Consider the following 27,737-nt stretch of genomic DNA (forward strand, 5'->3'; position numbering starts at 1 on the left):
ATCCGGATTGGAGCATCATATCTGGTCTTATATAGCAGTAAGAGTGTTCTTTTTCTCAAACTGTGTGGTAGGAATGTGGGTGGTCAACATTCTTTTGTATCTGCTTGGTATTAGATGTTTAACATTTTTTTAAACCATAATATTGAGTGAAAACAAGTCAGACAAATATATTCTGTATTTTACTAATATAAAATTTAAAATCAGGCAAAACTAAATGATCTTCACTTCTTATTTGAATGCATAACTTCTAAATGGCAAAACTATAAAGACAAGCAAGAACAATTCATATAAAATTTAGGACTGTAGTTACCTTTGGCAGAAGTGAGGGTAATGGCTTATGCAGGGCTCCCAGAGTATTGGTGATGTTCCTTTCTTGGGCTGGATTTGGTACGTAGATGTTCATTTTATTATTGTTTAAACCATGGATATAAATTACATAGCTTCTTTGATAAGTGTGAAGTGGTGGATAATAAACCAGTTTTGATGGGTAACATAAACTCAGGTACTGTCCTAGACAAATTTCATCACCTGCCAACATTTTTCCAAGCACACTTTGCGGTGGGTGTTTGTCACCTGCTGATTTTCCCAAGTCTTTTTTTAAAAAAATTATTTATTTATTTATTTATGATTTATTTATTTTTGGCTTCATTGGGTCTTCGTTGCTGCGCGCGGGCTTTTTCTAGTTGCGGTGAGATGGGGCTACGCTTCGTTGCAGTACACGGACTTCGGATTCTTAAACACTGTGCCGCCAGGGAAGCCCTTTCCTAAGTCTTTATATTTTTAGGCAATAGCAGTTAACTATGAGCAACACTTTTTAACTGAAAGGGAAAAGACCTTTCACTTAACAGTCTACCACAGACTGCATTACTACAGTCCTTAAAAAAAAAAGGTTTAGGGCCTCCCTGGTGGCGCAGTGGTTGAGAGTCCGCCTGCCGATGCAGGGGATACGGGTTCGTGCCCCGGTCTGGGAGGATCCCATATGCCGCGGAGCGGCTGGGCCCGTGAGCCATGGCCTCTGGGCCTGCGCGTCTGGAGCCTGTGCTCCGCAACGGGAGAGGCCACAACAGTGAGAGGCCCGCATACCGCAAAAAGAAAAAAAAAAAAAAAAAAAAAAAAAAAAAAGGTTTAAATTTTCTAGGGCATTTGTATGTACAAAGAGTACCCAAATACTCCTCCTCCCCACTGCACAGTTTCCCCAATTATTAACCTCTTTAATTAGTGTGGTACCTTTGTTTCAATTGATGAACACCGACACATTATTATTAACTAAAGCCCCTAGTTTACATGAGGGTTCACTCTTTGAGCTTTACATTCTATGGTTGATAAACGCATGATATGTATCTACCATTACAGTATCATACATAGTAGTTTCACCGCCCTAAACATCTCCTGTGCTTCACCTGTTGATCCCTCCCCTACTTCCTCTGCCACCCTGGCAACCACTGATCTTTTTACTGTCTCCATAGTTTTGCCTTTCCCAGAATGTCACATAGTTGGAATCATACAGTATGTTATCTTCTTAGGTTGGCTTCTTTCATTTAGTAACGTGCATCTAAGGTTCCTCATGTCTTTTTGTGGCTTGATAGCTTATTTTTCTTTTTTGGCTGTGCCACACAGCTTATAGGATCTCAGTTCCCCAACCAGGGACTGAACCCAGTCCATGGCAGTGAAAGTGCCCAATCCTAACCACTAGACCGCCAGGGAATTCCCTCATTTCTTTTTATTGCTAAATAACAGAAAGGTTTCTATCATTATCATCATAGCTATGTGCCAGGCATTATTCTAAGTGCTCTATACATATTAACTTATTTAAACCTTACAACTTTATAAGGTAGGTACTAGTAATATCCCCATTTTACAGATGAAACAAAGGAGATATTTTACAGAAGAAACAGAGCAGAGAGCTTAAGTAACTAGCCCAAAGTTACAAAGCTAATAAGTGGTGGAATAGAATTTGAAATCAACAGTTTGGCTCCAGAGCCTACACCCTTGACTACTGTACTGTACTGCTTCGTGTAAAAATGTCTAAGATAATTTTCAGGGCCTAATCTTGTTTATCAACTAACTCATAGTGCTATACTCCCCAACTCTACCTCCTTGAAGAATCCTCATCCTTATCTTTTATGTCAATAAATTTAAGTATGTAAATAGCAGAAACTTTTCCATCTAGCACATTATTCTATATGATAATTATTAAATACTGATGAATAGTGACAGATTTTTGATCCTTTGCTGTATGCTAGACACTGCTAAGTACTTTCCATATACATTATCTTATTTAATCCTTACAACATCCCTTTGAGAAGGTGCAATTATTATCTCTCAGGAAACTGAGACTTAAAGAGGTTAAATAACTAGCTCAAGATCATACAGCTAATAAGCGGTAGATCTGGGCCTTGAATCCCGTTAGAATTACTCCAAAGTCTGTGCTCTTAAACTTGTTATTGACTGGGCGATTTGTGCAGAAACTAACTCCTATGGCCGGTGATTTGTTATTAAGTGATATTGGTATGTCTCTCTGTCAATAACATTCGGGTAACAAAAGACATTAATACATCTCTAGTCAATGTGTTATAACTGCTCTTCCCAAGTCCTTCTGATATTATCTTTTGGTTTACCAAACTTTTCAAATTAGCATGACATTTCTCAATTAACCTCAAACAAATAGGTATATGTAAAATGTTATGTGTGTATGTAAGAATGTTACAGCAGCATTGATATGATAATTTTGCAAATATGGAATTGTTTGGATCAATGGTTAAATCACCTAAGGTATATTTACACAAAAGATGACTCCGCAACAGCTTTAAAAATGAGGTAGATCAATAGGTAGTTACATGGAAGACCTTCAAGACAAGAAGAAAGCAATCTGTAGAATAATATATACAGTAAAGCTCCATTTATGTAAACAAGCCAAAACCAAACTAGATGATTAAGTATATAACGAATAGAAAACTATCTGCTGGTTACACTCAAAACTCTTAGCAGTGGTCATCTTTGGGGAGGTAAGTGGAATGGCCAGTGAGTGAAGGGGACTTTTACTTTTTTTTAAAAAAATTTATTTATATATTTATTTTTCGCCGCATTGGGTCTTCGTTGCTGCGCGCAGGCTTTCTCTAGTTGCGGCGAGCGGGGGCTGCCCTTTGTTGCGGTGTGCGGGCTTCTTATTGCAGTGGCTTCTCTTGTTGTGGTGCACGGGCTTTAGGTGCATGGGCTCCAGTAGTTGTGGCTCGCGGGCTCAGTAGTTGTGGCTCGGGCTCTAGAGCGCAGGCTCTAGTAGTTGTGATGCACGGGCTTAGTTGCTCCGCAGCATGTGGGATCTTCCCGGACCAGGGATCGAACCCATGTCCCCTGCATTGGGAGGTGGATCCTTAACCACTGTGCCACCAGGGAAGCCCTGGGACTTTTACTTTTTAATCTACATAATTCTGTGTTGGAATTTATTCTACAACAAGGAGGTATTCATGTAGTAGTTTCTAAAAATGTTAAAAGACTTTAAAGAACAAACACAAAATGGTTATACATAGCCTTATTACCAGTGTAAAAATGTAAAGCCAGAAGTAAGCTTTGAGAAAAAAAGTTGGAATTTAAACTTCATATTTCCCCCACCTTTATTTAGGTAATAGGATTTAGTGTATACATTAAACTTTTAAAAAATAAATGAACAGAATCACACAAAGGAAAATTTGCATGTTATTTTATTTCCATTAGAAAAATATTATCTATATAAAATTTGGTCCAGTTTCTTCTCCTTTACCTCTACCATTCAAACTTAAGTGTTTTAATTTTACTCAAGTAAAAGCAGAATCATGTATCTGACATGAGAACTAAATAGTTCACACCATTAAATTAATAGAGTTTAATTGAATTAGGTGTGCTCTTTATTATTTCTCAGGAATAGTAACTCATCTTTTCTACATGCTATTTCCCATTACTTTTATTTTTCTGAGTAACTATGTAATGTGTGTCTCTTTTCCCACATCTAGTAATGAGTGTTACAGAAGTGTAATTTATAACATCAGTAACTAGATTCATCACTAATCTTCAACTCATGTTCAATTCCCCTTATTATATGGTATTTCCATAATAACTTCAGATATTTCAGTCAACCTTACACTTTCCAACAAATACTGTAAAAATTAAGATGTTAATTTAAAAACATTATTAAAATTCCAGACTAAATAACACTGGGCCCACTTAGAGCGAAGCTGTCACGAGAGGTCCTTGGACGGCTACTGCTTCAATCTCAACACGGCCTCCCTGTCAGGAAAATAATGAATAAATTAAGAGAGCACCATAATACCTACTAAAAACATATGCAATTTTTAACATATGCATTTTTTAATATTAAACTTATCAAAGAAGTAAAGGAGGGGGCACATGCACCAAGAGTCTACAGTAGGCCAGGTTATCTGCTCAATGTGTTCGTCTATGTTAGCTCATGGGATTCCCACAGCAGCTCTATTATCAGGGGTTCTCTCAATGCAGGGGATTGATACACTGTAGCTTAGAAAGGTTGTTTAACCCATCCCAGGACACAAAACTAAACAGCAAGGTTCAAACCCATGTCTTATAACTCCAAGTTCGGAGCTCCTTCCATCACATTCTATACCTTAATAAATTTGATGATACTGATCATTCCAAGTAACAAAAAAACCACTCATAGAAGATAAATTTCTTTAGTGGAAAATTGCCAGAAGTCCATAAGAGCTGCTTCTTTATAGGTAGAAATACTGTGTTGCTAAGGGGCATAGGAAGAGCTTCTAGTTCGACTAGAATACCAAAGCAGGAATGGTGAGAAATCTATGAGCCACTGGTTTTCAGATGACTTTTTCTAATAGAAGGTCTACTATTTTTTTGTTTTTTGTTTTTGTTTTGGCCATGCTGTGTGGTTTGCGGGCTTAGTTCCCCAACCAAGGATCAGACCAAGGATCAAACCTGGGCCCTTGGCAGTGAAAGCACAGAGTCCTAACCAGTGGACCGACCGCTAGGGAATTCCCTAGATTTTTTATTATATGATAGAAAAGTAAAATTTTTACTGCAGAACTCACAGACCTGGCTCAATTTATAGTCTCTAAGTAACAGTAAAACAATACAGCTGCTGTTTTACTTTTTCTCACAATTTAAGTACTCTGATTCTGTTGTGTTCATGTCCATGTGTGGCCTTGATTTTTAATTTTCTTAATTTTAAGACAAATGTGTACTTACTTTGGGCAAAGCAGCAACCTGGTAAGCAGCTCTTGCAGGAAAACTACTCTGGAAATCTAAATTTAAAAGAATTTCATTTTAGTTTTCAGATACTATGCTGAAACTCAACACTGCAGGAACAAGAATCTGGTAAGTGCTTCAGATATGTGTCAGTTCTTAGATATAAGCAACGTGGAAAAAAAAGAAGCTCATATTTATATTTGATAAAATATTTTGCCATGATTCCCATGATGTTTAATATTTTAAAAAATACCTTAGTTTTCTGGGGAAAAAAATGAAAATACTCACATACTCTGACACTTTGATCTTGTTTGACATGAAGGAGGTTGTTTTTAAAGTGATAATTATAAGTGATGATGCCTTTTCCGTGTTATACCTTTGTCTTATCTCACCAGGTGGTAGGGATATTCATTTTCCCCACTAGGACAGCAATGTTAATAATAACAGATAACACTTACTGAGTGTTTACAACGTGCCAGCATCTGTTCTAACATGTTTACATGTTGTATTAACTCATTTAAAATTCCAACAACCTTATAAGGTTTTATCCCCATTTTGCATATGAGGAAACCAAGGCACAGAAATATTAACTAACCAGCTAATGATTCTGAGAGAGTAGAACAGAGGTGGTGGCTAGACCTTATCACAGCGATAATAAATACAATCTATGTGTTGAAAAATGATTAGGAGGGCTTAGAAAGCCTGAGGAGGGTAACAAAATTAAGCTTTAGGGAAATGGATTTGTCTGGTTGTAGTATGTTATTCTAGGGAATGCAATAGAAATATCTTGGATGTTTTCATGGGGGGGACACTGTGTATTTCTAATCAGGCTATTAATTCTTTTAGGACAGGATCTATGACCATTTCTTTAGCATCTCCCAACATTCCTAATTCATAATGGACACTTATTAAGGTTAATAGATATATTTCTCTTTAAAATGGAAAATAGTAATAAAGCCAAATTACTTACATTGTTTGTAGATGTCATTGACAGTACTGAAGTCGTTTATGTCAGCCAGCAAAACAGTTGTTTTTACCACTAGGAGATATATACATTGTCATTAGGTTTATTTAGTTATTTGGTCTGATCCAAAACATTACTAAAAAAACAGTACTGATGAAATAAGATTCATATTTTAAGGCAAGACAAGAAAAATTTAAAGATAAAAATTTTTTCTCTGCCCATTTAGTCCTCCTCTCTCCCCTCTAGTGTGCAGTGTGCATCTGCACTGAGCATTAGCCGGACCCCTCCAACAACAGAAATACCTGCCCAACCATAAAGTTCAGTTGTTCTTCTGCTGGTGCCAGCCATGTAACCCCTTAGATCATAACATTACTTACTTATGACCTTATTAATGTCACTAGCTATATTACTTGTGTTCTGCCTATTTTACAAGATTATTGTTTCTTGCATTATCAAATGTGACTGAGCCTCCAATAAAAATAATAACTACAGGACTTGAAATTATTCACCTAAAATATAGTTTACAGGATCAATGATTATAATAGTGTAACTCTAGATATGGGAAGAAGCAACAAGAGAGAATCATTTCCTGGCTTTTGGCTACTATTAACAGAGCTTTAGTCCAGTAATAGCACATTGAGTGGCATATTAATGAAATCCTCGCCTGACCTGGGAATGAGCATCTCTAGGACCACGGGACAAACTGGTCACCAAATGCCTCCCAAACCTTGGCTGAAATTAAGATTGAAAGAGAGGGGATTGTAAAGTAAGACTGTTGCCCACCATCCAGTTCTACAAGAATCAAGTCATTAGCCACTGCAGTCGCTGACCTACAATACACTGAGAAAGGAATTCAGGGAAAAGATCAGGATAAGGCACTTTGTGCTCTGGGAAAACTGGCAGAACCGGCCCTCAGATATTTTCGGGAGAAAATTTTATGAACCCAGTTTTTCACATATTCCCAATACTAAGAGGAGCACTAAAACCATTAACTAAGATATCCGTTCCTTGCGAACAGCAGTAACCTTCTACCAAGATGTGTGCCATTTTCATTGCATGTATCCCTTTGTCAAAATCATATATATTCTGGCCTTTCCCCTTACCTCTTTGGAACAGTCCTCTGATCTTTCTGTAAGTCTGCCAGGTTATAATCCTCAGGCTGGGTCAAATAAAAGTTTCCATTTTTTTCTTAGATTGACTAATGATTAATTTTTCATTGATATTATGTATATGGCTCTGGACTGTCTTGATTAAAATGGGACTGAAATTAAACCAACTTCAAATAACAAAGATATGGCATGACATATTACTGGATGCCATGTGTTCTTCAAAAAGACCAAAGAAATATCAAACAGAACTGTGAAATAATATCAAGTTGCTCACCATTCGTGAAGTCACAGCCTGCTGCTTTCAGAATTTCACCCATGTTTGTAAGAGCCTGTGAACCGAGGTAAGAAAGGCCTAAGGCACTGATGCTACATTGAAGCTTTAATTCAATTCAATTAACCATCTTTACTAATATCTCCTTAAATAGCCTATGTTGCAGCAAAATCTCCCTTTTCTAGGAAATTCTACTCTTTGTAGGCCACCTCTATACAAGTGATTTGTTTCTTGGCTTTCTTTAATGGAAAGAATCTTTCTGAAATACAGTGAGAAGTTGCCTCCTTTTGTGAGGAAAAAGACTGAAGTCTCTTCCTCAGTGCTAGAATGGTGAAATTCTCAGCCAATGTCCACTAAGCTAAAACAGAAATTATTACTGGGGCTCCTAATTCCACATCACTCTGAGGATAAGTATGAGCTAGTAAGCATTAAAACCTGTTTTCTTTAAAGCAATATTTGATTTTAAAAAGGTTTTTTTCCTTTTTCTCAAAAAACAATAGTAGTAAATTGTGTACATGTTTGATATTCTGGGCTTTGGAAAAACATTAGTTTTTCACCCTGTCCTTAATTTATTATTTTTCAATTCATTCTTCCACTTTGATTGGTCACATTATAATAGTTGATGATTAAAAAAAATTAATCTTCTAAATAGGTAATACATAGATATGACAAAAAATTCAAAAGCTATAAAAAATCATATACAGTGAAAAGATGTCGTCCACCCTTACTCCCCCTCCCCAGTTTCCTTCATCAAAGGTAACCACTGTTTCTAGTCTCTTGTATATCCTTCCAGAGACAGTCAATGCTTGTACCAACATAAATGTATGTATCCTTAGACACACACACAGAGGGTAGCTTATTGTGCATGCTGTTCTGCATCTTGGTTTTATTTTATCATATAATAATTTATCTTGGAGATCTTTCCATATGAATTTAGTTGTACAGATGTAGCATGATTTATTTAACTAGTTCCTCATGGATGGACATTTAGATTGTTTTCTATCTTTGGATATTACAAATGACTCAGTGAATGTATTAAATTATAATTTAATTCCATTTATTGGATTAGAATTATATCCCCCATTCTTATTTAAAAAAACGTACTGCATGTAACCTTTGATATTTCTCTTTCTAACAAAATGTTGACTTTTACTTTTGTGGTGGTGGATTTTTTTTTTTTTTTTTTTGCAGGTCATTGGCCCTGATAAAACAATTTCCCAACCCATGTGGAAGTGGCAAGATGTTTTCAATAATTCAGGGTTTTTCCCTCCCATTTTACTGAAATATAATTGACATATAACATTTATTAGTTTTAGGTATATAACATGATGATTTGATACATGTACATACTGTGAAATCATTACCACAATAAGTTTAGTTGATATCCAATAATTCAGGTTTAAGGTCAACTTGGAAAGTAAAATCCTTTTTTTTTTGGGTGTTAAATGATTCATCACATTTCCCACTTTCTACTGACGTAAAACTGTCTTAAGTCAACCAGTAACTTAAAAAGTACTTATCTTATTATCTCTATAATAAACAAATCAGCCAAATGGATTCTTAATACTCCTCAATATTAAGAAGGAGTAGAGAAGGGAACTTCAAATGTGGAAAATGACTCACTTGTTTAGCCTCTTCTGCCACCCCTCCTGGCACAAGCTGTCCACTTGCAGGATCCATGCCTAGCTGTCCTGAAATGTAAATGGTCCTGTCGACTAACACAGCCTGACTGCAATGAACAGAAATCCAGGATATACGTAAAACATAAATATAAACTGTAAAACTCAATGCTAAAAGATTTCTTTGCTAAGACACAAAAAGAGCAAAATGTAAAATTAAAAAATTGATAATTGGACTTCATTGAAATTAAAACCTTTTGCTTACTGAAAGACATCTTTAAGAAAATGAAAGCCCAAGTCACGGATTGGGAGAAAATATCTGCAAAACACATATTTAACAAAGGACTTGTATTCAGAATATATAAAGAACTCTTACAACTCAATAATATAAAGACAACTCAGTAAAAAATCGGCAAGTGATCTGAACAGACACTTCACTAAAGAAGACATACAAAAAGTGAAGGAGTAATGCAAACCAAAGCCACACTTATGATGCCATCACACACAGTAAAGCATCATTGATAGTAACAAGTATTGATGAGGATGTGGAGAAACTGGAACCTTCATACTTTGTTGGTGCGAATGCAAAATAGTACACACACTCTGGAAAACAGTTTGGCAGTTTCTTAAAAATTTAAACAGGGAATTCCCTGGTGGTCCACTGGTTAGGATGCGCTTTCACTGCAGAGGGCCCTGGTTCAGCCCCTGGTGGGGAAACTAAGATCCCGCAAACTGCGAGGCGCAGCCAAAAAAAAAAAAAAACCACCACATACACATAACATACAACCCAGCGACTTCTTTCTTAGACAACTACTCAAAAGAAATATGTCCGAAAACTTCACATGGATATTCAGAACAGCATTATTCATGATAGCAAAAAGGAAAAAAAATAAAATAAAAAACACCCACGGATAGATCCAACTAAAGACTACATATTATTTGATTCTACCTATATAAAATTCTAGAAAAAACAAACAAAAAAAGCAGCAGAAAGTAGATTAGTGGCTGCCTGGGGTCAGGGGTAGGGGTGGGAATTGAACACAAACGGGTATGAGGGATTGTTTTTGCAAGGGGGGGTGGTTTGTGGGGGTGATATAAATGTTCAAAAACTTGATTGTGGCAGTAGGTGCATGACTCGATACATTTACCCAAACTCATGGAACTCTACACTTAAAATGGTGAATTTTGTATGTAACTTATACCTCAATAAAGCTGTAAAACGAGCAAAAGAAAGCAATGCCAAGAGCACTCTTAAGAAAATAAGTAATTAGACAAGGTTAATCACTGCTGAAGGGTCAATTAAGGATCTACCTGTGAGGGTACACTTTTCTGCAAAGTGCTTATTTTCGGAACTGATTATTTCCGTAATGAGGATACTAAATATCAGAATTAGGATAAGGTCTCAAGAAAAAGCGTAAGCTACACTGAGACCTGAAAGAGAGCCAAACACATCAACTTTAAGGGCAATTTATTCGTTTTTGGATAAAGAAAGCCCCGCCATTGTTTCTCTTAACTGTGATAAAAGATATACATCAAACATAAAATTTACCATTTTAGGGACTTCCCTGGTGGCTCAGTGGTTAAGAATCCACCTGTCAATGCAGGGGACACGGGTTCGATCCCTGGTCCGGGAAGATCCCACATGTCGTGGAGCAACTAAGCCCGTGCGCCACAACTACTGAGCCTGCGCTCTAGAGCCCGTGAGCCACAACTAGTGAAGCCCGCGCGTCTAGAGCCCGTGCTCAGCAACAAGAGAAGCCACCGCGATGAGAAGCCCGCGCACCGCAACGAAGAGTAGCCCCTGCTCTCCACAACTAGAGAAAGCCCGCGCGCAGCAACGAAGACCCAACACAGCCATAAATAAATAAATAAATTTATATTAAATTTTTTTTTACCATTTTAACCCTTTTAAGGTACACAATTCAATGGCATTAAATGTTTAAACATTTTTTTTGATAAAGAAAACAATATCAATTTAAATTTAGAAGTAAAATTTGTTTTACCCCATTTCACGGTTATTTAGAAAACAAGATATTCTCATTTCTAAATTTCTAGTTCCCTATAGTTTGTTTTCCAACATGCTCCCAACTTTCCTATCTTTCATTTCATGGCATTTCCCCTGATTTGCAGACCGTTATCTTTTTTCTTTATAATTTTAAATACAAAATTGATAATTTTATAACACGTAGTGGGTCTCTCGGTGGGCTTCCCGCTTTCCCGCGCTCCGTTTCCGGGTGCAGCATGTTGCATGAGGTTGCCCGGTGAACCCCGAAGGCCCCCCGCAGCTCGGAACCGGACTGGCCCAAGCCCCCAACTTCCGACCCCACAACCTCCGACCCCACAGGCCCCGCGTCCTTCTCAGCTCCCACAGGCCTCCTGTACCTGTAGGGACCAATGGCCGCTGGGGCTTTCGCGGTGCTGATCACCTTTCTGATCAAAGACGACATGGCTAATCCTTTTTCCTTGCCGCCCCTCGGAGACAACTACCACGTAGGCTGCTTCTACTCCTGTCTCACGGGTCTGAACAGCTGGGGCTAGAATCCCTGTTTTAAAGAGTCCCTGGTTGGCGGGGGAGGGGGGGTTCGCTCGGCATTCTGGGAGTTGTAGTTTCCGTGAGACTCCGAGCCACGTGGAGGCCGCAGTCACAGTGGCGCATGCGCCCTCCAGCTCTCTTGCTGCGCATGTCGCGCCGGGGACTGTGGTACAGCATTGTCATCCTGACCCGGGACCACGGAGCGTCTGGCAGGTAGGTCGTGAGGGACTGGCGTCCGCCAGCGTTCGCAAGTATGGGGGAGTGTGTGTGGCGGTCCCCACCGGCGCCCCAGTATTGGCCGGGCTCCCCTCCGATTCTCTCCCTCACACCCAGCTGACCTACTCTTCTTCTCTTGCTGCCTGCGCAGGGGCCCCTCTCCCTGCCTGGCACCTCTTTCTGTTACCCAAGAACTGGGTTCACGTCTTGGTGGATGTCAAGACAAACAAAACTAAACAAAACCAAAAAAACCAACCAAGACAAAGATCAGGAGAAGGAAGGATTTATTACTTGCTGCAAGTAAGGAGAACACCGGGAATCTTTCCCAAAGCAGTATCTCCCCAACAGAAAAATTGGGGAAGTTTTAAGCTAAGGATACATGCATATTCATGAAGGGGCTCCAGCAGAAGGGAATTCAGCATTAAATTGTGGCAAAGGTCAACAGAGTCCAAGCTTTAGTTGAAACCTCCAGGGTCATAAGAAAGGTCAACATCATCGTAGGTCTGGTTCTGTTGATCTGGTGATTGAGTGCTCGAGGGGGTTCACATTCTGCAAAACAGCTCAAGAAAGTGCTTCAGGCTAATCTTGTCATGGAAATAGAAATGGGAGTTTACAACTGATTTTTACTATTGTTACTTCTCTTGCCTGATAACTCTGTCGTTTGTTCTTTAGTTCCATTAAGATCACTATTACTGAGACCTGTTTAAAGGCGAGCATTGTGGTCAGGCTTAGATCACAAAATGGCCTGGGCCAAAAATGGCTTCTCTTATGTCAAGAAATTCATGCCTGCTTCTCTTTCTCCGGGGACCCCCTACTTCATCTACTTACATTTCAGCCCCTGTGACCGAGCCCACTGTGTCTGTCATTTCTCTGCATTGCACCTCCGGGCAGAGGCCGTCCTGGGAGCAGGCTTGTACATCCTAAAGGAATAAGATGGGTCACTGAGGGGACCACGCTGAGACCTGGGCATTGTTCACCTACCCCCTCCCATGCTCCCTTCTCTGGGAGAGCTCCCCAAGATTTTCAAGGTGTCTCTGCATTCCCTTTCTATCTCAGCAGAAGCCTAGTGACTGGGATCTGATTTCAGGTAGGAGATTATAGGTCTTGGTCCGGTAAATGGCCCCAGAGCTGTTCTCTTGGCAGATATTCGGTCATGCTGTATCAGAAGCGGTGGCACTTGGCTAAATATTTTTTACTGTTAATATACGCATTATAGGCACGTTTCACTCCATTTATGCGTGCACATGTACATTCAACAAATATATATATTGAGTCCCTGCTTTGTGCAAGGCTACGTCCTGGAGATGCAGCAGTGAAAAAGACTGGCAAAATCCCTGCCCTACTCTGCTTCTGAAACGGAATATAAGAAAATCCTCGTTATTCCCTCTCATTTTGTTCTACATACTGCTAAGGTTTTGGCTTTCCAACTTCTGGCTTTTTCATTGGTTTAGGGTTGTGGCCTGCCCTTGCCTACTCAGTTTTATCCCCTTCTACTGTCTCTTCCCATTCTAGTCTAGTTATCCAGCATCCTCACTTCTGAATTCACAAAGCAGGTTCCTGAATACTTTCTTCCCTAAGTTCCAACTAGTGAAATCCTATTTTCTCATTGACTTTTCCTGCAGATTCACAGATTCACATTTCTTTCCCTTATCCAGTTTCCTATTGTGCTATACTGCAAAATTTAGTCCCTTATTATATGTGGTCTTATTCTTTAAGTTTTTTTTTAAATTTATTTTATTTTTATTTACTTATTTTTGGCTGTGTTGGGTCTGTTGCTGCGCACGGGCTTTCTCTAGTTGTGGCGCATGGGCTTTCTCTAGTTGTGGCTAACAGGGGCTACTCGTCGTTGCGGTGCGCGGGCTTCTCATTGCGGTGGCTTCTCCTGTTGCGGAGCACAGGCTCTAGGCATGTGGGCTTCAGTAGTTGTGGCACATGGCCCCAGTAGTTCTGTCCTGCGGGCTCTAGAGCGCAGGCTCAGTAGTTGTGACGCGTGGGCTTAGTTGCTCCGTGGCATGTAGGATCTTTCTGGACCAGGGCACAAACCCGTGTCCCCTGCATTGGCAGGCGGATTCTTAACCACTGTGCCACCAGGGAAGTCCCTAAGTTTTCTTTGTTTTAAAAATAGTGAATAGAGCCAGACTGCCCGGTTAGAATCCCAATACAACCACAAGCTTCGTGTGACCTCTCTGTGCTACAGTTTCTTCATTTATGAAATGAGGATAGTGCTAGTACTTCCCTCATGGAGTTGTGAGACTAGATGAGTGAGGCATGGGGAATAGTGCCTGACACAGGAAGTTCTCAGTAAGTGTTGGCTGCCCGAGACGACTAATTCTTTAAGGAAGGAGGCCGCACCCGTGTACTACTTTGGTATACGCACAGCCCAAAGCTATTATGCACATCGTAGGTACCCAAAAGCTTGTTAAGTTTGATTAAACTGGATAATTAGGAGGTGTTTTTAACTTACAAAACAGTTCACCGTATGATTCTTTAAATAAGGCGCTTTCTTGGAGCATTACAAATAATTGAGTAAAATATTTCTTGTGAAACAACATACCTGTATTCATAAGGCAGACTTTATATTAAGTCTGAGTCACCAATTTTTTAGATTGAAAGAAATCAGACATAACCCTTTTAATCCCCAGGTTTTCAAACCAGAGTCTACTCTACCAAAGGGTGTGTCTGATCAACCAGGGGATCATATGCTGTATGAGAAAACATGACACGTCCAGTTTGAAGATTTTGGGAGAAAACACTTGTATAAAATCTGACACATATTTAGTGGTCATTAAAATTTTGACTAAATGGATATGAAAACAAATACAAACTGTGACTCTTAGGAGTAGATGTAAAATTCACATGAATGTTAAGGTAAGAGTTAAGATTCCTTCTGGAAGCTATTTTAAACTAAATCCTCAGACTTGATAAGGATGTATTCTATATTCATTCTATTCTGCTGTCAGAACTGTTTGAGGATCATTGCTAGTTCAATCTGCTAATTTTTTTTTTTTTGCGGTACGCGGGCCTCTCACTGTTGTGGCCTCTCCCGTTGCGGAGCACAGGCTCCGGACGCGCAGGCTCAGCGGCCATGGCTCACGGGCCCAGCCGCTCCGCAGCATGTGGGATCTTCCCGGCACAAACCTGTGTCCCCTGCACTGGCAGGCGGACTCTCAACCACTGCGCCACCAGGGAAGCCCCCTGATAACGTTTTGATATCATCAATCCAGTTATAATAAATGGAGATTTATTATATTGAAGAAGCAAATTTTGAGTCACTTGAACATTTATCCATTAAATTTATTTTTATATTTGAAAGGAAGTTCCTTCTCCCTGTACTAAATTTATTACTTTCTTTCCAGAAATGTCTACTGCAAAAGAAAGGAAACATGCTAAGAAAATGAGAAACCAGCCCACCAATGTGACTTTATCCTCTGGCTTTGTGGCTGATAGTGGTGTAAAGTACCATAATGGAGGTGGAAAACCTTTCCAGTCTCAGAAAGGTAAGATAAACATGGTGCTCTCTACACATACTTCCATTTGGATCGGATTGCTCTTGTCAGCTCCTTTTGATAGTCATAATCTAAATGATAAAGGAGTTGAGTTAAAAATAGATACAGTTGACCCTCATTATTTGCAAGTTTTATATTTGCAATTTCACCTTGTTGCTAAGTTTGTAACCCCAAACTTAATACTCATGTCACTTTGGTCATTCGCGGACATGCAAAGAGTGGGGAAAATTTTGAGTCACCTGATGTGGGTATTCCCAGTGGAGGTTCCCAGTGCCTTCCTGCTTCAGCTTCATACAGAGATGACCAGAGGAAGGAGACTGGTGGGACAGGGCAGTGTAGTGCAAGAAGCTCCAGCTCTCACCGGGTGTTTTTTGTGTGTGTGTGTGGTATGCGGGCCTCTCACTCTTGTGGCCTCTCCCGTTGCGGAGCACAGGCTCCAGACGCGCAGGCTCAGCGGCCATGGCTCACGGGCCCAGCCGCTCCGCGGCATGTGGGATCTTCCCGGACCAGGGCACGAACCTGTGTCCCCTGCATCGGCAGGCGGACTCTCAACCACTGCACCACCAGGGAAGCCCCATCACAGAGGTTTGAATTCCGATTGTGGGGCAGCCTCAGGCAGGTCACTTAACACTTCTGAACCTCATTTTCTCTTTGTAAAAGAGAGGAAATAGAATCTACTAGGATGAGTTGTTCTTATAATTTAAGATCATAATCTCTGTAAGAAGTATATATACATACATACATAGATACATACTTGTTTTCTCTAGGAGCAGTGGTTCAGTGTTCACTAGTTCAGTGTTGGCTGTGACTTTCTAGAACATAACTGCTGGGAATAATGAGAATTGGCTGTAGGTATTTTACAGCTGATATATTTTATCTGTACCTTAACAGTTATTAAATGACACTTCTATATTTCCTAAAAGAAATGCAGTGCATTCATCATATCTGCGTTTAACTTGTGTGCTGATTTTAGAACCTTGTAAAGTGATATGAAGGGGATAGCTGTTCATCAGGCAGCAACAGAAAATTGATTCAGATCCAACATTCATGCCCACTGTGCCAAGTGAGACGCCATAGCACACATTATCTCATTTAAACCTCACAGTGACAGACCTTGCAACATGTTTCATGATTATAGGGGCTTAATAATTATCACTGCCATGGAAATAAACAGGAAGGCTGTAAAATTCTCTACTGATCTTTCCCTGTATTCATAGAGATATTGTGTTAAAGTCAGAATGGTTTGAATGCCTAGACATTTGTATAGAGACTCTGCTTTTATTTCTTTCTTAACATAGTGGCTCTCAACTTGAGTGTGCCAGAGAATTATGATGAAAGACTGCATATGCAAAATCATGTGGATTATAGTATTTAAGGGAGCTTAGGTGTAAAAGCCACATTGCACTATTTATATGGAGAAAAGTTCCCTCATATCTGTTACACCCAAGGTTCTTTCATGTGTCACACTGACATGATTAGCTAGTGTGCTGCCTCCTAGCTATGTGACCTTGGGCAAGTCAACTCACCTCCCTGCCTGACATCCCTCCTCCTTAAGGGGAGGACAGTAGTAATAGCCACTTACAGGGTGGTTGCAGGATTAAAAACCTGATCAGTGTTCACCCAACACTCTAATCCTTATTTCTGATAAAAGTGACAGTTTTGCTTTTTGTTTTCTTTTTTGAAAATGTACTAGAGCCTCATTGTGGAACTTCACGACAGCGACAAACCAAAACGACCCACCATTCACTGGCTGAGTCTGATGCGAAGGAGCAGTCTTCCTCAAGGGTAACCTTAAAAAAAAAGGGAGGATGGAAAGCAGGTCCCGAGGGCACTTCTCAGGAGATTCCTAAGTATATAACCGGTAGGTATTTGTACAGAAACCAAGTTTGATTGTACCGGGAGCTCTCCGTTTCTCCTGCAGCCAGATTTCTAGTGCCTTCTCTCCGCCCAGGCCTTGGCCCCGCCTCCCCGTCTCTCTCCTCCCCTCCGTCCACATGGGCGCGTCTCACCTCCAGCCTGGACTCAGACCAGCGCCTCCCTGGGCCTGCTAGCTGTCCCTCCTTTGGGCTCCCTCCTCTCTCTTACTGTCTTCTTAGAGGTTCTGATTTGTGAACTGTTCCTTTTTGTCTTAAAGTCATCTTTGTCACTCCCTCCCCCCTTTTTAAAAAGTATAAAATGCCATCCACACTCCTCAGCACGGCATCTCCAAAGATAAAACCCAATTTAATGCACTCTGAGGGCAACCAAGGCCTGTAAGTACCTGTCTCTAGGCCCTTTCCAGTCTCGTTTCCTAACACCCCCCTTCACTGTCACCCCTCACTACCTGGTAACCCTGTATTCCTTGTACACACCTTAAGCGTGCCTTCTGGTGTTTCTTTATGCCTTCTTGGAGGCATTCACTTAAATTTCTCCAGTGCTCTGTTTATTATTCAGAAAAAATAGTCCATTTTTTCAATAAAGAAAACTAAAAATAGTTATGGTCACATATTTGTAAAAAAACAGGAAATATTAAGGAAGAAAACCCCTAGAGTCAAAATCATTTAAAATTTTGTTTTTTCTTTGTTTTCTTGTGGGATTATTACACTTAAGAATGGTTGTGATTATATTGCATGTAGCTTTCTTTTTTTAATTTTTTAAATAAATTTATATATTTATTTTTGGCTGCATCGGGACTTAGTTGCTGCACGTGGCCTTTCTCTAGTTGCAGCGAGCGGGGACTACTCTTCATTGTGGTGCGCTGGCTTCTCATTGCGGTGGCTTCTCTTGTTGCGGAACACGGGCTGTAGGCATGTGAGCTTCAGTAGTTGTGGCACATGAGCTCAGTAGTTGTGCACAGGCTCAGTAGTTGTGGTGCATGGGCTTAGTTGCTCCACAGCATGTGGGATCTTCCTGGACCAGGGCTCAAACCTGTGTCCCCTGCATTGGCAGGCGGATTCTTAACCACTGTGCCAGCAGGGAAGCCCAGCTCTCTGTTTTAAAAAAACTCTTTTTTACCTTATTTTTTAACTAATTTTTTTCTGATTAGAAAAGTAAAACCGAATCCTTAGTTTCACAATCATGTAACAGAAATAACTACTATTGGTGTTAATCTATTAGGAGTTAGGGTAGTGGGTGAATTGTAAGCTCATGTGCTTCAAATCTGTTTTCCTTCTGAAACCTACCAGGAAAAGTGTCAATTCAAGATGAGTTTTTAATGATGGTGGTGTTTTCTTCGACAGCTTCTACTTTTGCTCAAGCTCGAGCTGCTGAAATCAGTGCCATGTTGAAAGCAGTGGCCCAGAAATCTTCTAATTCACTGGTTTTCCAGACGCTGCCACGGCACATGAGACGAAGAGCCATGAGTCACAATGTCAAACGCCTTCCTCGACGGTTACAGGAGATTGCCCAGAAAGAGGTAAAAGTGTCCCTTAATGTAAATGTTTAGGTTAGTGGTTCTTAAAGGAAATTGAGAAGTATTAACCTAACATAATTTATTAAAATGAAGACTAAAAAACAGTATGCTCATTTTGCATATCTTTTGGTTTAATCATTATCTTCCGCACCTCCACTTCCACTCCCCTCCAAAATTAGCAGGCTGTTGGATATTACAGCTACTTTTTTTTTGTCTTTTTTGCGGTACGCGGGCCTCTCACTGTTGTGGCCTCTCCCGTTGCGGAGCACAAGCTCCGGACGCGCAGGCTCAGCGGCCATGGCTCACGGGCCCAGCCGCTCCGCGGCATGTGGGATCTTCCCGGACCGGGGCACGAACCCGTGTTCCCTGCATCGGCAGGCGGACTCTCAACCACTGCGCCACCAGGGAAGCCCTACAGCTACTTTTTAATACAGCATTTGGAACCTCTCTCTCTTTATGATGTTAAACAGTTGACGTTCCCCTGCCAGATTTAAAATGAAAATTTGATCTTCTTACCAGATAAGTAATTTTAGCTCTGCACTTTGTGGGTGTGACCAGTAGAGAGTTGGAAGGTTAAAAAAGGCAGCATCAATGCCTAGTATTTGCCTTTTGTCTTTTTTTAATGTTGAAAACTTGAACTTGGATTTAATTTTTTGTTCAAGTCCAGTTGTTTTTGGCTTTACCAAAATTCTTGGCTTGGACATTCTTTGATTGTCTAACCACCCTGTGTCTTTACTAATTGATTCAAAATTTCTTTATCAAGTGCCTTCTGTGTACTGGTATTATGCTGGTGGTGGGGTTAGGGTCCATTAAGGTAAAGTCCTTATTCTTAAGGGGCCCACAAACTAATGGAAAAGAGTTTTTTCCCACAAAAGTTTAGCTTAGCTATGGAAGAAGTGAAGAATGAAAACTAAACAGGAATTTTGTTCTCTCTGGATTTAATGTGAAGTCTGTTTCCTAGTGATAGCATTTAGCATTTGTCTATCAGTACCTAAGTGATAGGAAATGTGCAGGTTTTCCCCACTTTTATATCTTTGGTCCTAAGTTTTGGGTTTAGTTGTATTCTTAGATGCTAAAAAACAATAAAAAAAATCAACACAAAGCTAGCATTTGATTTATTCTTTCTTGCTTTCTAATATTAATAGCCACAAATAAGTTTGAGTTACTGTGTTGAACATTTTATAAATACTCTAATCTTCCCAGTCCCCGAAGCTTGCCCAGTTAGTAAGTGATAGAACTGTGTTTCCTTCCTAGGTTTATCTTTTTCTAAAATCTTCACTCTTTCTGTTGCCTCCTCGACTTTCATTGGAGAAATCACCAAGTTAAAAAATTAAGCAAACTAATGGAGTCTGTAAGGTACTCCACTTCACCTAAAATTAGCTGTTTGAATTCCTAACATTTAACTTGGTTTTGAGATGGTTACCAACTAGGATCTGCCTGTCTTCTTGAAACTATAGGCAGAGAAAGCAGTTCATCAGAAAAAAGAACACTCAAAAAATAAGTGCCATAAAGCTCGACGATGTCACATAAACCGGATACTAGAATTTAACCGGAGACAAAAGAAGAACAAATGGCTAGAAACTCACATCTGGCACGCGAAGCGGTTTCACATGGTCAAGAGGTGGGGCTACTGCCTGGGGGAGAGGCCGACAGTCAAGAGCCACAGAGCCTGCTATCGAGCCATGACGAGCCGCTGCCTCCTTCAGGTATGCTTTTCCGATTGCTTTCCCCTTTATTTTCGTTGGGACCCTTCCTGATTTAGACTTTTAGACTAGTTCATGGTATGCCAAAGCCCTATCTAAGATTATTCATTTTAAAAATAATTACTGGGCAAGAGGCATTTTGCCAGATGCTGGAGATGAAGCAGCCTAAAGTTATTGGGGCACGCTGACATTAATCAAATAATTAGCCAAATATACAACTGTAAGGGAATACTATACAATACCGTGACCATTCGTAACAGGAATAGGAGTGCTTCCCCATGGAACTGATGCTTGAGCTGAGCTCTGAGGGATAAGGAAATGGCAGAGTGGGTGAAGGCAGAGGCAGCCAGATAGGAAGGAAAGATTGAAATAAATTCATTGTGACAAAGATGAAGAGAGTGAGAGCAGGGCTAATATAGGGCGAGATTAGTTCTGGAGAATAAGTAGGAACCAGATCCTGCAGGGTCTTGTTGGTCATGCTCGGGGTTCATTCAGCAGTCATTCACCACTACAGATATTTGAGACCCATCTATGCTGGGAAGTTTGTTTTAAACTCTTTAAGAGGACAGTTGGTTTTAGAGCTGCATAATAGCATTTATTTGGCTGTCCTATCTTCTCCTGCGCCTCCCCCCACCCCACCCCGCCCCCGGTCAGTTGCTAATTCAGTAGCTTTCTCTCTCTTCCAGTACATGTTTAGAAATTTGTTCTTTGCAGAGGGCCTATCTTTCAATGGCAGGATGGCCTTGGCCAACTTTTTTTTTTTTTTTTTTTTTTTTGCGGTACGTGGGCCTCTCACTGTTGTGGCCTCTCCCGTTGTGGAGCACAGGCTCCGGACGCGCAGGCTCAGCGGCCATGGCACACGGGCCTAGCCGCTCCGCGGCATGTGGGATCTTCCCGGACTGGGGCACGAACCTGTGTCCCCTGCATCGGCAGGCGGACTCTCAACCACTGCGCCACCAGGGAAGCCCCTTGGCCAACTTTTGAAAGCCGTTAGTATTAGCATCCTCTGCTACCTCTTGAGAGCAACGTAGCAGAACAATCAATACAAGAACCTTAAAAAAATTTTTGGTAAATTAGACATAACAACAGATTTGTCATTTTAACCTTTTTCACGTATACAGTTCCGTGGCATTAAGTATATTCACATTGTTGTGTAACTGTCATCACCATCCATCTCTAGAGCTTTTTCATCTCCGAGACCAAAGCTCTGCATCCATTAAATACTAACTTCCCATTCTTCTCTCCACCAGTCGCTGTCAGCCACCATTCTACTTCGCATCTTTATGAATCTGACTACTCTAGGTACCTCGTATAAAAAAGCCAGCTCCTTTTGAGACTGGCTTATTTCACTTAGCATGATGTCTTCAAGATTAATCCATGTTGCATCATTCGTCAGTTTCCCTCATTTTAAAAAATTTATTTATTTATTTATTTATTTATTTATTTATTTATTTTGGCTGGATTGGGTCTTCCTTGCTGTACACGGGCTTTCTCTAGTTGCGGTGAGTGGGGGCCACTCTTTGTTGTGGTGCACAGGCTTCTCATTGTGGTGGCTTCTCTTGTTGTGGAGCACGGGCTCTAGGCGCCTGGGCTTCAGTAGTTGTGGCACACGGGCTCAGTAGTTGTGGCTCACGGCCTCCAGAGCACAGGCTCAGTAGTTGTGGCACATGGGCTTAGTTGCTCTGCGGCATGTGGAATCTTCCTGGACCAGGGCTTGAACCCGTGTCCCCTGCACTGGCAGTTGGATTCTTAACCACTGCGCCACCAGGGAAGTCCTCCCTCATTTTTAAGGCAGAATAATATTTCATTATATGTATATACCACATTTTGTTTATTCATTCATCTGTCAATGGGCACTTGAGCTGCTTCTACCGTTTGGCTGTTGTGAATAATGCTGCTATGAATATGGGTGTACAAATATCTCTTCAGTTCCTTGCTCTCAGTTCTTTTGGGTATATACCCAGGAGAGGAATTGCTGGATTATGTGGTAGTTCTATGTTTAATTTTTTTGAGGAACCATCATACTTTTTTCCATTGAGGCTACACTATTTTACATTCCCATCAGCAGTACACAAGGGCTTCCGTTTCTCCATGTCCTAGCAACACTTGTTGTTTTCTGTTTTTTTGATCATTGCCATCCTAATGGGTGTAAAGTAAGTACAAGAACCTTTTAAGAGCCTTTGATTTGAAGACTCAGCAGCAGAAATCATGGATTATAGTCAAATTCTTCATTTTGACTGTTGAGGAGCCTGGGATCCAGAGAGGTGAAGTGACTTGCCTAGGGCTGCACAGCTTGTTGGTGGCCTACGTAGCAAGATAGGCCCTCCCCAGTGCTACGTCGGGAGCTGATTCCCCTGGCCCCTGCTTTTTCCACTGTACTCTGTCATTTCTCCAATTTTAAGGCAGACATATAGTTACTTCTCATTTTGGACAGAATTTTTTGCTGAGGTTATCAAGTATTTTCTTTACATTTGATTGGTCCTAAGTAATAAAAATAATAGCTCGTAAGAACAAATATTTTTGAGTACTTAATTTATGTCTGTGTTTACATGTGTTTACTTTACATGTGTTTTTACATGTGTTTACTCAATCCTTAGTCCTTTACATGTGTTTACTCAATTAATCCTTACAGCAACAGTATGGGGTAAGTTTTACCATTAGTTCCATTTTACAAATGAGAAAACTGAGACGTTGGGCAGTTTATCCCCGGTCATACAGCCAATGAGTGGTGAAGTTGGGATTTGAGCCCAGGTGGTCTGGTTCCAGAGTTCCACGCTCTTAACCATTATTCTCTGCTGTCACCCAGTGGTACACACTCTGGTGGGGTTCGTCTGCCACTGACAGCTGAGAGTGGATCGCTATTGCTGGGAAGATTTCTGTGTGTGAGTGATAGCATTGATTAATGTGAGTTTGTCAGAGCCTTACCTATCAGTTTAGTTTCAGTTGCTGCGTGTACTGAAATTGCATAAAGGAGCTATGGCGGAGGGGTTGGTTCGGGGGTCGGTGAGCCTGACTTGAACGCTAGCTTCTCCACTTACTGATGATATGGCTGGCTCTGTTCAAGTAACAGTCTCTGTCTCAGTGTCCTCATCTGTCAAATAAGATTACCATAGTACCTGGTTCATCAGGTCTTGGGAAGATTGAATGGCAGTCCATGTAAGGAGTTAGCCCAGCGCTGGCACTCAGTAACCTTGCAGTATCCATTAACCATTATTATAGTTCTTTAATGTAATTGATTTTATTCGCTCAGTCTGAGCTCTCTTCATCTTATTTAAATTGGTACGGCCTTACTCCGATTGCTCTCAGTTTTCCTTATACATTGCTTAGTCAAATTTGGATATCATGGTCAAGACTGAGCAGTGGAGAAATATGGGATAAACTGCCACGTGTGTCTTGAGGCTCAGTGTTCCGTAATCCTGAGGTCCTGAATTAGGTAACCAAAGTGAGCAACCTTAACATAATATTGCTGAATTTATTCCTGTCTTGCTTATTCTACTCTGATTTTTTTACTTTAGTTGGGTTTTGGAGAGGGATAACCCGTTACTTAGAGGCAGTGGTTTTTACACCCTACTTCGAACTTATCTGTGAGTCTGGGATAAAACACATATTTTCTTTCTAAAAAGTAGGATACTGCCGCTTACATTTTCAATGGAAATTCAAGTTTTTGATTGTATCTCCCTCGTTTTGCAGGATTTATCCTACTACTGTTGTTTGGAGTTGAAGGGCAAAGAGGAAGAAATACTGAAGGCACTTTCTCCAATGTGTAGCATAGACACAGGTAAACTTGTTTCCGAGCTGAGTCCCATTTTATTTTATTCTATTTTTGATGCATTTATTTATTTTTCTTTATTTTATTTTTGGCTGCGTTGGGTCTTCATTGCTTTCTGCGGGCTTTCTCTAGTTGCGGCGAGCGGGGGCTACTCTGCCTTGCAGTGCATGGGCTTCTCATTGCGGTGGCTTCTCTTGTTGAGGAGCACAGGCTCTAGGTGCGCGGGCTTCAGTAGTTGTGGTACATGGGCTCACTAGTTGGGGCTCTCGGGCTCTAGAGCTCAGGCTCAGTAGTTGTGGCGTATGGGCTTAGTTGCTCCGTGGCATGTGAGATCTTCCCAGACCAGAGCTCGAACCCGTGTCCCCTGCATTGGCAGGCGGATTCTTAACCTCTGCGCCACCAGGGAAGCCCAGAGTCCTATTTTAGTCTTTATATATGTATTCATTTCATGAACAAGTGTCTGCTGTAAGCATTTTGGAATTTAAACATGCTTTACTGAGACAGTTCTTGTTACCAATGACTATGTTCATATAAGGAAAGCTTGGGGTGGCTTTTAAGCCATTTCAAATATTGTTGAGTGTAAAGTGAGAGAACCGTTATTCTGGTGGAGTGAATTTAGGCAGGAGGAAACTCAGAACTCATTAAATCATTTACTCAAATATTTATTGAGAACTTCTTGGGTGGTTTTGATCACTTCTTGATCTAAGCAGTGATCAAAACCAACACCTCATCCATCATGGAGATAGACAATAAATAACAGTATGTCTATCAGGAACTAATAATGCAGTCTCAGCGCTTGAAATCTTAGACTTTTGTTTTTGTTTATGTCAGGATTGACTTTTGCAGCAGTTCACTGTTTGTCTGGAAAGCGCCAAGGTAGTCTCATGCTTTACCGGGCAAATAAATATCCTAGAGAAATGCTGGGTCCTGTGACATTTATTTGGAAGGCTGAGAAGACCCCTGGTGACACTTCTGAGAGCAGGCAGTTGTGGATCTGGCTTCATCCAAGTCTTAAACAGGTATAATCCTTGACAGTATTTCCTCATCACTCTGTTACTGTATTCTTGATTACTGTTGGAAATCAGTGCTATAGAAATTTGAATAGTCTAAAAGTTTGATTAATAGCGTGGCATTTGAATATAGGGAGGATAGTTATGTGAATATTAAGTGGAGCAAATCTTGACCTGACTTTTAGTAAGCCCTAAGTAGAAGGAGAGATGAAAACCAATCTTATTATGCAAAGGGCTTGAAATGGTGCACTGGGACCAATACTTCCATCAGCCTGAATTGGTTCATTGGTATTCAGGTGCTTGTGAGAGCCTGTTTGATGATGAGAATCTGTTTTGAGTAATTCTGATGATTTTTTAATACTGCATTTAGCTTAGCTTTCCTTTTTTATCATACTCACTGCTTTTATATAGTAGACTGTAAATTTTCTCCAAATTCCTTTTTAAACTAGTTTTAAAAAAAACTGGTCAGAGTATTCATGTTGTTTTCATTAATCTTTGACATTTCAGAGTTCTTTTTTTTGTTCTAAGTGCAGAGGAATCAAAAAACCTTTTTGATGATGATAAATTTAGTTTAATTTGTGAAGAATAAAAATGTACATTTTTAAAGGTAGAAAAAATAACATAAACTAAACCAACTTAAATTCGAAACGTATTTAAATTCCAGAGTTTAAAAGTAAAATGTTTAAACGTATCCTTAGGATATCTTAGAGGAAATAAAAGCAGTGTGCCAGTGTATGGAGCCCACCGAGTCAACTGTCTGCCTCCCTGATCCCCTTCTGACACCATCCCAAGGAAAAAGCCAAACTGACCTGCCCAAAGAGAAAATTGGCAAGAAAAGAAAATGGAAAGATGATGAGGAAAATGCTAAACCAATTAAAAAAGTCATCGGTGATGGAACTAGAGATCCACTTCAACCGTATTCTTGGATCTCTCCAACCACAGGCATTGTAATCAGGTATGGGTTGAATTTGCTCTGAACCTACTGACTGTTTTCAGTGAAGATGTGCTCTGTTTTTGCTGGTGAAACAGACATCATATACGATGGAAGTTTCCATTTTAAGACCTTTTCTTTCTTTCAGTGATTTGACGATGGAGATGAACAGATTCCGGCTGATTGGTCCACTTTCCCACTGCATCCTAACTGAAGCACTCAAGGCTGCTTCTGTCCACACTGTGAGAGTAAACGTGCTTGTAATGTTTTATTCTGGTCACCTCCTTCTTAGCAAATTTGTGAAACCTAACGTAATTTGGTAACATTTTGGGCCATGGCTTCTAAATGTTTGTTTCCCTACTTATGCTTATTATCAAAGACTTTTATCTTTCACTTTTCCTAGAAGAGCAAATTGAAGTGAATGTAATAAGTAAACTGACTTGTTCTTATTTAAATACAGACTGCCACTGCAGCTTCTGAGTCTTGTAGAAGGTTCTTAACTTCTCCATAGGCAGCTAACAGGGAGCCCGTAAAATCCTGGAAAGTATATGCTAGTTTTTTTTTGTTTGTACTTGTGTGATGCATATTTTCTGGGGCTAGTTTAAGGGTGATGTCTAACAGGTTGAGAACAGTGTGTTGAGTGCATCTCTGTCCAATAGAACGTTCTGTGAGGGTGATGTTTCTTTGTGCCGTCCATTACGGAGCCACCAGCCACAGGTAGCTACCGAGTTGCTAGCGTGACTGAGGAAGTGAATTGGTTCCTTTATTTAATTTTAATTAACTAACAGTTAAATTCAAACTGTTCTCTGTGGCTAGTGGCTGCCATGTTGACAGTGCAGGTCTGGAGAATAGAGACTAGATTAGGAATCAGACATTCTGGGTTCAGATTCGGTTTGTTTTTCTGTATTTGTGCAATTAACCTCTCAGTGCCTGTGCCTCTCGCAGATTGGACACGTTGAATATGGTGATAGATCTGAACAGAGTTTGAGCTGTTAGAAGACAGATACTTTAAAAAAAAAAAAAAAGACGACTTCTCTCTCCCTCTTCCCTGTTTCCACAGTAGTCTCAACCACTGTTGTCTCTTTCCTGGATCCTGAAGCAGCTTCTTAACTTTCCTTCATTGCTCTCACTTTTCACTCTGTTCTCCACGCAGGAGGCAAAGTGATATTTTGACAGTTTATTCACATCACGCTACTTCCTGATTAAAAGCTTTTGGATAGCTTCTCATTGTATTTGAGATAAATTCCAAAGCCCTTAATTTGACTGGTAACCTTATACCTTCATGTCTGTCTGGCCTCATCGCTCCTTGCCTTTGGCACTTCAGCCACCCTGGCCTTCTTCCAGGTTCTAGAATATGTCAGATCTCACCTCCCTTAGAGCCTGTCTGAATGTCCCACCTCTATCGCTCTTCTTGGCTAAGCCGTCCTCATTCTTTAAGTTTCAGCATCTGTATCATTTTCCTCTAGAATCCTTTTCTGATCCCCTAAGTTAAATTATATCCCCCCTG

General features: G+C 40.5%; 2 protein-coding genes across 5 annotated transcripts in view; one reads left to right on the forward strand and one right to left on the reverse strand.

The window, feature by feature from the left end:
• Window positions 1-3,681: 3,681 nt before the first annotated feature.
• Window positions 3,682-11,744, reverse strand: RIDA (reactive intermediate imine deaminase A). Its single transcript, XM_081258986.1, has 6 exons — window positions 11,554-11,744; window positions 9,176-9,281; window positions 7,556-7,610; window positions 6,179-6,247; window positions 5,209-5,264; window positions 3,682-4,260 (listed from the first exon to the last, which is right to left on the reverse strand). Exons 1-6 carry the CDS (start codon window positions 11,616-11,618, stop codon window positions 4,198-4,200), a joined length of 414 nt encoding a protein of 137 aa, XP_081115112.1. The 5' UTR covers window positions 11,619-11,744; the 3' UTR covers window positions 3,682-4,197.
• An 89-nt stretch (window positions 11,745-11,833) lies between these two features.
• POP1 (POP1 homolog, ribonuclease P/MRP subunit) overlaps window positions 11,834-27,737 on the forward strand; it is a 36,719-nt gene continuing 20,815 nt past the window's right edge. For 2 of the 4 annotated variants that reach the window (XM_081258987.1, XM_081258990.1), the window contains exons 1-9: window positions 11,834-11,917; window positions 15,277-15,417; window positions 17,120-17,287; window positions 18,645-18,820; window positions 20,275-20,523; window positions 24,211-24,298; window positions 25,121-25,308; window positions 25,998-26,254; window positions 26,379-26,490. In XM_081258987.1, coding sequence (XP_081115113.1) covers window positions 15,279-15,417; window positions 17,120-17,287; window positions 18,645-18,820; window positions 20,275-20,523; window positions 24,211-24,298; window positions 25,121-25,308; window positions 25,998-26,254; window positions 26,379-26,490 — 1,377 coding nt within the window. In that variant the 5' untranslated portion in view covers window positions 11,834-11,917; window positions 15,277-15,278. The remainder of the gene's footprint in view (window positions 11,918-15,276; window positions 15,418-17,119; window positions 17,288-18,644; window positions 18,821-20,274; window positions 20,524-24,210; window positions 24,299-25,120; window positions 25,309-25,997; window positions 26,255-26,378; window positions 26,491-27,737) is intronic. The other 2 variants (XM_081258988.1, XM_081258989.1) reach the window with 2 other exon arrangements.

Source organism: Mesoplodon bidens (assembly GCF_964165515.1).
Source record: "Mesoplodon bidens genome assembly, chromosome: 16".
NCBI lineage: Eukaryota > Metazoa > Chordata > Mammalia > Artiodactyla > Ziphiidae > Mesoplodon > Mesoplodon bidens.

Excerpts from the sequence above, each read along its gene's own strand:
- RIDA (XM_081258986.1), bottom strand. The coding sequence starts at position 11,618 with ATGTCGTCTTTGATCAGAAAGGTGATCAGCACCGCGAAAGCCCCAGCG. Across the intron at positions 9,282-11,553 it reads GCGGCCATTGGTCCCTACAG|TCAGGCTGTGTTAGTCGACA; the intron begins GTACAGGAGGCC and ends TGTTCATTGCAG. Across the intron at positions 6,248-7,555 it reads AGGCTGTGACTTCACGAATG|TGGTAAAAACAACTGTTTTG; the intron begins GTGAGCAACTTG and ends TATATCTCCTAG.